Source organism: Orycteropus afer, unplaced genomic scaffold, assembly GCF_000298275.1.
Source record: "Orycteropus afer afer isolate SDZICR_OR568_19922 unplaced genomic scaffold, OryAfe1.0 scaffold00021, whole genome shotgun sequence".
Lineage (NCBI taxonomy): Eukaryota > Metazoa > Chordata > Mammalia > Tubulidentata > Orycteropodidae > Orycteropus > Orycteropus afer.
In genome coordinates, this window is record NW_006921608.1 from 14,607,554 (window position 1) to 14,618,216 (window position 10,663).

A 10,663-nucleotide genomic window follows, 5' to 3' on the forward strand; every position below is an offset into this window, starting at 1 on the left:
ATTTGTCGGAATCGTGTCATGTAATAACATAGAGCTGCAGGGGAGTAGCACACACTGTCGCCACAGATCAGATCAGAGCTCTATTAAGAGAAGAGGAGAAGGAAATATTGGTAGTCATCTAGCAGTGGCTGCCACAGGGATCAAAAGGCTTTATGCAGGAAATTGACATGGTCATATTTATATTTTGCATGGATCACTCTTGTGCTAGATAATAAAGGAATGGTTTAAAATACTGATTTTTATTTGGAATTTTAGACAAAGAATGTCAAAGCTAGAAAATTATCCAGTACATTCATTCAGATTAGAAATGAGTATTAAAAGGAATGAACATTCATTTTCTTTATCTGCTCATCTGTTCATTCAATAGTTGTAGCTGTGAGTAGTAGTGTCTGAATTATGTCTGCAAAAACTACTTACTTATTCGTTTATCCTACTCATTTTAGACACTTTGTCTACCATGGCACCTGAGATCCGATGATCTGCTTTTGCTAACAGTTTCAGAGATTAAATCTCATGGGGGCGGTGTGTAATTTGTTCGCAAAGGAATGTCTTTTATTGCAGAATGTGTTCCCATTCTGTTTACTTTTAGAGCAAATATATGTCAAGAACTGTGAAGGTTCTGATATTTTACCGTACTTTTCAGCTAATAGGTTACTGCTTTATAGATGCTGGCAAAGGACATGACATTTCTGGGTGAGAGACAAAGGACACTCTTACTCATAGCTCAGCATGTAGCATGATTGGCATTGATTTCTCTTGCTCTCAGGTTCCATGTGGGTGATGTGGAAGGCTAGCTAGATGCTATGCATGCACCATGTTTGTACCACAGATGAAGAATACTGAGCTTGGGGAATGTGTCATTTTATAATAAGCAGTAAGTCTCCCAGAGGGAGACATTACTTCATCCCTCAGGGTTGCTCACTGCAAACACAACCCTGAGAAATGGCCCAGGTAGAGAGTGGTGTGGGCCTTGTGTCCTTAGTGTACCCAGCAAGATGTATAGGAGTGTGAGAGACCTGTGGAGAACCTTCTCTTCCAACAGTGTGTAAGATCTGTATGTTATAATCTCTTTGGCTAATGATGTGACTGAATAATCCTAGGGGAATTTTGCTGCTTGGGTTTCTTCAATTTTGCTTTTCTTTAGCATATGCCATATACTTATATTACGTTACATATTTTCCATAATGGCTCTACAGCTTGCAATTCAAGTGGTTATAAAAAAATAATGCATTCCTTGGCCCCAGATCAAAGTATGTAATTACAAAGTTTTCCAGACCTTGCTATTAATTTGGTAGGTTGATGAGAATGTGGTTTCCACGTTTTGATGTAGAAAAGGAAAGATTGAACAAAGCATAGTGCTAGGCCCATGAGGTACTCAATACATGTTTGTTGGTATTATTACTCTGTCTTAGGTTGAAGATAGTTCAGAGACTAGTGCTGTGCTTTAGCGATCTCATTTGAGCATGGTTGGAAACACAGGGCATCAGATAGTACCTGTTATGTATCTTTTCCCCTTTGTGAGTCTTCGAACCTATTGCCTCTTGCTTATATTTCTGCAACAGCATCCTGTTTCTTCACTTTGTTTTTAATTTTTGTCTACTCTGACAATTTTTCTTCCTGAAGCTGGAAGTGCTCTTTTAAAAATGCAAACCTGATCACACTCATTCCAGTTTAAAGCCCCAAAGTGGCTTCCTGTTGCTCAGATAAATCCAGTATCCTAGGGATGGCATAGGACGTCTTATGTACTATGCACAAGAGATACTACAATGAATGAGTGTCAGGCTTTGTACTAAAGGGAGTTTTGGTCAGATGGGACAGATGATGAATAGACAGGTGTTTCAATACAATATGATAAGAGATGTGATGGGGTAGATATGGGGAACTATGCAGGTTGGAAAGGATATCTAACAACTCACCCTGAAGATTCCGTGAAATCTTCCCCAGGGAGATCATACGTAAGCTGAGTTATCAAGCATGAGTTTGTTTTGTTAGACTAAGATGACAAGTGATCCATGTGGTGAGAACAGAGTATTTTTCTGGTCTCCTGAGAGTGGCACAGAGCATTTGTGGCTTCTGTTATAGTAGCTCTTTATCTGTTCTGTTTGGTAATGTTTCTGGGTAAGATTTTATTTGTATCAACTAATGTGTATGTTTATTCATTTCTTTAGTGGGCCAAAAAATAAATTGCCAGGATTTAGATTTATATTTGAAAGAATCCCATTCTCATAGAAGATTATTTATCTTACCCTTGTTACATTGCGGAATGCTATTAAAATTGCAGTAGAATGTTGATGAAAATTATTTAATGAAAACGAACCCATTTCTTTAGTATTTTAGTTATATCACATGCTTACAGTGCTAGGACTTTAAAAATATGCCTTTATTAATACTTTGTGGTCGTCGTTAGTTGCCATTGAGTCTTTTCTGACTCCTGGTGACTCCATGTGTAGCACCGTCTCCATTTTTCACCTCTTTTTTCATTTTTATTTTTGTACCATTTCTATTTTGAATTGTGATACAGGCAGTCCCAGGGTTATGAGTGAGATCTGTTTCTATTTCTTTAAGTCAAATTTGGAGATAATTTGGAACAGGTGCTTACAGTTTTAGCCTTACTTTAGTGCAGGAAAAGGCTTGAAGCCTTTTTAATGATTTAAAAGCTTCATAGGCAGCAAGTGAAGGTGATGGTGACAAATTTGTTGTGAGTAGTGGTTGGTTCACCCATTTCAAAGTGAAGGCAAATTTATGTAACATTAAAGGGCAAATAGGAGTTGTCTGTAATTTGGTTGTTCAGGTGTTTGCAACCTGAGGACGGACTGTACTCAGGAAAGACTGTTAGGATAAAGAGTATAGGGGATCCAAGGTTCACCATAAGATAATCAATCAGTGTAATACATCACACTACTAGAACAAGAGAGAAACAAACAAGCACATAGTTATCCTAATTGATACAGAAGAGACATTTGACAAAATCCAGTAGTGTTCCATGATAAAAGCAGGTAGCAAACTAGAAATAAAATTTCCTCAATATGAGAAAGGGCATTTGTGAAAACTCCACAGCTAATATCATGCTTAATGTTTTTTTTGTTGTTGTTGCATTGTAGGGGTTCCTTATGTAATCTGGGTATTAAACCCTTATCAAACAGTCACTAAATGTTTTCTCCTATTCTGTGGCTGGCCACTTTATTTTGTTATAATGTCCTTTGATGTACAAAAACTTAATTTTGAAGAAGTCCAGTTTATCTGTTTTTTTTCTTTTTGGTTCATGCCTTTGGTGTCATAATCTAAGAATTACCAAAAAAAATAAGGTCCTAGAGTTTTACCTCTGTGTTATCTTCTAAGAGTTTTATTATTTTAGTTCTTATATTTAGGTCACTGATCAGTTTTGAGTTAACTATTAAATACAGTGGGAGCTCTGGTAGCATAGTGGCTAAAGCACTTGACTACTAACCAGAAGGCTGATGGTTCAAACCCACCAGCCACTCCTCGGAAGGAAGGTTGGGCAATCCTACTTCCGTAGTGATACTGCCTCGGAAACCCAAGGAGGGGTCGCTATGAGTCAGGGCTGACTCGACGGCACATAACAACAACAACAACATTAAATACGGTGTGAAGTATGGGTCCAACTTCATTCTCTTGCATGTGAAGGCCCAGGTGTCCTAGCACCATTTGTTAAAGAAGCTATGTTTTCACCATTGGATGGACTTGACACTTTTGCCAAAAATCAGTTGACCATGGATGTATGGGTTTATTTCTGGACTCTCAGTTCTGTTCCGTTGGTCTGTATGGCTGTCCTTATCCCAGTATTGTACTGCGTTGATTACTGTAACTTTAAAGTATGTTTTGAAATTGGGAAGTAGGAGTCTTTCATTTTCAAGATTGCTTTGGCTATTTGAGAGCCCGTGCAGTTCCGTATAAATGGGAGGATCAGCTTTCCATTTTTACAGAGGCTGTAGAAATTGTGATAGAGATTGTGTTGAATCTGTAGATCACTTTGAATAATAGCATATTAGCAGTTTTGACTTTTCCAGTCTATGAGAACAGGATGTCTTTCCATTTATTTAGACCTTTTAAAATTTCTTTCAGCAGTGTTTGATAGTTTTCAGTGTATAAGTCTTTCATGTCTCTAATTGAGTTTATTTTTAGATGCTGTAGTAAATGGAATTGTTATCTTAATTTGCTTTTCAGCTTGTTCATTGCTGGCATGCAGAACCACAATAGATTTTTGTGTGTTGATTGTGTCATCTGCAACTTTGCTGACTTTATTTATTAGTTACAACAGAATTCTTTTCGATTCTTTGGGATTTTCTGTGTAGGATCTTGTAATCTGTAAATATAGTTTTACTTCTCTAATGTGGATGCCTTTTATCTTTGTCTTGCCTAATTGTTCTGGCTAGACTGTTCAGTACAGTGTTGAATAGTAGTGATAAAAGCAGGCATTCTTTCTTGTTCTGGGTCAGTCAATGAATTTGAATGAATGCTAGAAACTATATTCTTGTTTGTGTCCTTAGTGCTTAAATACTTTTTTAGGTTAAAGGCTTATCATAAAGGCTGTGCTTTATGATATAGAACTGTCAGATCTTGTTCATCTACTTGATTTTGTATTAGAATGTGCCACAAATTATTTTTCAAGAGAATTTTACTTTTCTCTGAAGTTATTCTCTTGACTCACTCCTAAAGAGAGAGAAAATGAGTAGCCTTCTTAGGTAGCTGCCCAGTTTAGATTACCTAATTTGTATAAGAACTGCCAGTCCTTCCTTAGCATTGCTGATTGGATTAATGTATATGCCAAGGTGAAATACACATTTTCTGTTTACTTTGCAGTGAACGTAATCTTAATCTCACTGCTATTTAACACCTGTCAAAGTTTTGTTTGAGAAATTTGATATTGAAAGAGCCTTGTTGCTCTGAAGGATCTGCAGTCTTTCTTTTGGTGTGAAGCTTAACTCTGGATCTGTATCAGAGTTCCCTGTAGAGCTTTGCCCACTGAAATCAGCACTGCCAAGATACAGGGCCTAGGAATGTGTATTTTCCAAAAGGGTCACAGGTGTAACAGTACTACTCCCTGTAAAGATTCCTACATAGGCACTTATGTCCAGAAACTTAATGTTTTCCATAAGTTGAAGTTCTGGCTCCATGTATCAGTTTCATTTGTTTGCAACAAGTATTTTCTTAATGGTTCAGTGAATATTTAAGAACCCCTAATACATTTGACTGCTTCAGAAGGCTGGTGGTTCAAACTCACCAGCCACTCCTTGGAAGGAAGATTGGGCAATCTACTTCCATAGTGATACCACCTCAGAAACCCAAGGAGGGGTCTCTATGAGCTGGAATTGGCTGGATGGCAGTGAGTTTTTTTTTTTTTTTTAATACATACATAATAGGAGTTCTGGTAATGTTAGTGGTTAAGGCATTTGGCTGCTAATCAGAAGGTTGGTGGTTCAAACTCATTAGCTGCTCCATGGAAGAAAGATGAGGCAGTTTGCTTCTGTAAAAGTTTACAGCCTTGGAAAACCCTATGTGGTAATAGTTCTACTCTGTCCTAAAGGGTTGCTATGAGTGGGAATTGACTCCATAGCAGTGGATTTGGTTTTGGGTAGTAAATACATGGGGTTGCCAAGAGTTGCAGTCTACTCAAAGGTAACATTTTTAAATATGTGCTTCCCATTCCCAACACCTAGCAAAATTGAATGTGCCTGGAAATTTAGCATGTGAGATGTGGGGTGGGGGTAATGAGAGATAATAGGTGGAGAGGGAGACTGTGAAGATGTTCTTTGTGATATGAAGTAGTTAAGACTTTGTTCTTGGAGAGCTATTGAAGTTTTTCAACCAGGAGAACAATATGATCATGTTGTTTAACTTTTATTTTAAAGGAAAGTAATTTTGTCAACTGTATGGGGGATACATTAGAATGGAAGGGGAAACTATGTCAAGAAGATGAGTTGGGAAGCAAGTCTGTGCAAGAAGTAATGAGGAGTAGGAGAGAGAGAACAGGATTGAATTCTAACTTTCTAGCCACCTGTTTTAATTCAGGCCCTTAAATTGCAAACAAATTGCTCTGCTTTTGACTTTAAGATTCACCTCAAATTGTAGAGGCTCTACTGGAAGTCTTCCCTGACAGTCCTCTCTTAGCTGTCTCCTTTGGTGGTCTTGATAATGTGGTCTTTTATTGTACTTTCCATTTTTTCTTACAGTTTTTAGCTCTTTTAGTTCCTATGTCTTAATTATCTTACATTAATGTCTAGCAAAGTAGCTACTCAGAAATATCTTTTCAACAAATTGTCCCTTAGACATGACATTCTTGGTTTTTTACTTTGGATTTTTATGCTGTTGTTCATGGCCTTTTGCTTGTCTAAAATACTTTTACCTCTCTTCTCCACCTACATTTTGAATTCTTAACCATGTTTTCATAGTTCAAGTCCTGCATCTTCCAAAAAATTCTCTCTGATCACTATGGTCATTTTCTCCTTTGAACTCTTGTAAGCTGGTACCACTTAGTTTATCCTACCTTGTATCCATCCTTTTTTAATTTTGTGAATATGAATATTCTTTGATTTGGGCAGGATATTTTTTGCATCAATGTGTATGTAGCAGACTCTTAATAAATATTAATGATGGTGGTTACTTGTCCCTTTTTATGTCTTCCTGGAAATAAGTGAACTGTAAGCTTAGTTTATTCTGCTTTTGAAGACATGAAACCTCAGTTCAGAAGTAATTTAAATAGTTAATAATTTTAATTATTTGAATTTAGAACAAAAGAAATTACTATTTTTCTCCAGAATTTTCAAAAGCCATAATGAACAAGAATTAAAAGAAAAAATTAGGCCTTACTGAAATAACATATTTTAAAGTTGACCATTAGTATTTGACTGAATACGAACTCCTTCCGGTGACTTACATTTAAAATACTTTAGTTTTAAAAAATATATTTTAATTTCTTCCTTATGTTAAAACAGTAAATTGTTTGCCACAACTAACCCTGATTTTCTTGGGAATCACTCAGCACAATTGGATCTCTGGCTTGTAAACCTGTTAAATTGCATCTGTGAATTAAAGCCTAAACACACATATTTGCTGAGCCCTAGATATATACAATTTGACCTCCAATGGATGTTTACTTATTAGAACATTATGAAATGTTGAAAATGCTTTGTATTGGGATTAAGAAAAAAATTATTTGGGAATTAAATGAATTTAATTGTCTCTGCATTTTCTTTTAGCCCATACGTTGTAAAATACTATGGCAGTTACTTTAAGAACACAGACCTCTGGATTGTGATGGAATACTGTGGTGCTGGCTCTGTCTCAGACATAATTAGATTACGAAACAAGACAGTAAGTATTTTTAAATTATTTTACTAATCTCATTTCTAAAGACTCTGGTTTAGAGTATGACTGTATAGTATTTTATTACAAAGGAAATATTAGCTTGAAAAAGAAAAGATTTTACAGAGGTTCTAGTATGAGGTACCAAAGCCTGCCATGTATCTTTTTCTCTATGGCAAATTTAGGTCCCACATGGTTGTTTATTTATTAAGATAAAGTTTGGAAACTCACCAAGAAACTACTGTGGTACTCCCCCTTTTCTTATTGGCGTCAGTGTGTGTGATACTTATTAATGTGACGTCAAGAAATTGTAGCTAGAATATTACTTAAATGTCATAATATTCACAGTATTTCTTTTATCTTAAATTTTTACAGCTGGTATACATACAGTTGATGAAGTTATATACTTTTGAATGTTCAAAAATAACTGAAAAACTTTTTTGTATTTATTTTCCTGTGTATTGTCAGGATGTTTGAAAGTGATAGGGCTAGATTTTATGTGTGTATGTATGTGTGTGTGTGTGTGTGTGTGTATGTATGTATGGGGTTTTTTGGTTTGGTAAATTCAGCTTAGTGTGATGTGTTCCTTAATAAAAGCTTTTTATTATTATTTTTAAGGCAAAATAAAATAGCTACTTACAAAATTGTTAATTTAGATCAGCAATACATCTAGTTTATTTAGGTAATTTATAAAGGTGAAATATATTTTTTTATATATGATTGACTGAAAAGAATAATCAGTGAAGTAAATTTGTAATTCTATAGCACCTAACCCAAATACTATATGACATTATTATATGTTGTCAGACATATTTCAGTAAAATACATTCAAAAAAATATTTAACTTACTTGAGTCAAATTTGTGGTTAACCAGAATCATTTTAAAGTTTGATTGGGCAAGTATGTTGTAAGTTTATCCTGCTAATTTTTTTTCCTGTTAGAGAAAATAAGGTCAATAAAATTTCTTTTGAAGGTAGTGAAAAAGAAATTAAAATAATCTCTGTTTTGACAGAATGGATTAAGTGATGTGTGACATTCTAATTATGTATTTTAGGATTTTTGTGGTACTTAACTAGCATTTATATAAATAAGATGACTCTTTGAGTGACAGAACAATAATTATCTTCCAGTATCAAAAATGTTTTAAAACCATATCAGGGCTAAACTCAGTATAGTTATTATTTAAAAGTACCAAATAGAAATATGAAGTAAAAATGTATGAGATGGAAAATTTAAATTCTCTATTTTCTTGATTTTAAATATCAGTGTTACTGTTTTAAGTAGAAAGGAATTATTTGATTCAAGTAGTTTATTTCTTATTGCCAGTGATTACACCCTGTGAAGATACACTGTAGTTAGAAAAGGAAAGTGTGGGTGGAATCAGTATCCTCAGGAATCTTCTCCGCTGCTTATCAAAGGGAAGCCTTCCCATTCTTTGTTAGAAGATAGTCTACTTAGCGTGCTGGGGAGTCATACATTTGGGATATCTCATTGTTACCCTCACAGAACAGTTGTCTTTGTCCAGTGGTGGCATGAAAAACTCTGATTCCCTGTATGAAAAAGAACCTAGAGTTGCACAATTATATTGTAATTGAAACTGTAGATATATTGTGTCTTGATGTTACCTTGATGACCAAACAAACAAAAAACCTAAAAACCCACAATAAACAAAAAAACAAAACCTGTTGCCATCAAGTTAATTGCAACTCATACTGACACTACATGACAGAGTAGAACTGCCCCATAGGATTTCCAAGGTGATAATCTTTACGGAAGCAGACTGCTACATCTTTCTCCCTCAGAGCTGCTGGTGGGTTTGAATCTGTGACCTTTCAGTTTGCAGCCAAGTACCTAATGACTGCACCACCAGGGCTCCTTAACTTGATGATAGCACCAACTAGTGGAAAAGAATATCTTTTCCAGAGTGAGGAGAGATTGTCTTTAATTTCCTTATTAGCTAAAAGGAGTGCCATTCTTGTTCATATTACCCATATAAGTATATGTAATTTTTGTTTTAATGCCTGGATAGTGTAAATATTCAATCATTTCATAGGAATAACCCAATATGTGAATAAAAAAAATCTTTCTTATTCCTTGTATTATGTCATTTCGGGGAAGTTTGGTGTTCAGGGATTGGGCTTTCAAAGGTGAGAGTATGTTGAAGTCAGCTATAGAAGCTTGGTTGCTTGGCGTTGTTCATTGGCTGACTTTCAGAAATATACTCACTGGAGTGAGACTCTAGATGACTGTCTGAATTTCAGAGCTATGGCTGGCTTTAAAAAATGTGGCCAGTGAAATAAAACAGATTGCCATTATCTGTAAACAGCTTTAAAACTGATTGTAGCATTTAATCTTTTCCTGTGAGTATGAGAACTTTGTTTTGTTAGGGTTTATATGCTGTTTTGTTTTTTGTTATATACTTTGTTGTTTGTTTTGATTCTATGTGCATTTTAAGCAGCACAAGGCATTTTCTTACTGTTTTGCTAATATTTTTATTTACCCATGCATTTATGCTTTTTATTGTGCTTTATTCCTTTCTGTACCTCTCGTTTGCTGAAGAACAACATCCTTTATTATTTGCATACATGTAGGTATTATGGTGACAAGATCTTTTTTTTTTTGTATTAAAATATTATTTCACTTCATTTTTGAAAATATATTTGTTGAATAAAGAATTCTAGGTTGGAAATTTCTTGTATCATTTTGAAGCTTTCATTTATAACCATCTAGCTTTCATTGTTTCTGTTGATAAATTTTACTTTTGCTGCTTTGACAGTAGTCTGTCATTTTAAAAAGATTTTGTCCTTAGACCCAGCAGCTTTACTCTGATGTGCCTAGGTGTGCTTTTCTTAGTGTTCTTCCCATGTGGGGTCCTTTTTGCTTCTTAGTTCTACACCCGATATCTGTTCTCAGTTCTCAAATACTGTTTCAGACCCATTCTTTTTCTTTTTTTGGGATCACAGTTTCATACTTTTTGTTTAGTTTTCTTTTCTCCTTCCTTTTTTGTATTTTCCATTTTTTTCTCTCCATGCTTAAATCTGGATATTTTCTTTGAATATGTCTCCAGTTCATTAGTTTTCACTACAGCTGTATCTAGTCTGCTTTTAAATTCATTCATTGCATTCTCAATGATAGTTTTTGAATTTTTATATGTGGTGTAGTAAATTACTTAGTATGGCTTTTCTACCCATAAGTCTTTGTAAACTTCAAGGTGGGATTTTCTATGGGCAACTGAGGAGCTCCTGATTGCTGAAGGTGTCCACCTGGAGTATTTCTGTTGGGAGTGGCACAAAACAATGTTCTGGGAGGTGCCCACTCTCTCTCAGGTACTTAGAGTTCT

General features: G+C 35.2%; 1 protein-coding gene across 1 annotated transcript in view; it reads left to right on the top strand.

Moving 5' to 3' along the window:
* The window catches only part of STK3 (serine/threonine kinase 3), a 321,893-nt gene that overhangs the window by 84,962 nt on the left and 226,268 nt on the right, over nt 1-10,663 (top strand). The window contains exon 4 of the mRNA XM_007934885.1: nt 7,218-7,332. Within this exon, the coding sequence (XP_007933076.1) occupies nt 7,218-7,332 (115 nt within the window). The remainder of the gene's footprint in view (nt 1-7,217; nt 7,333-10,663) is intronic.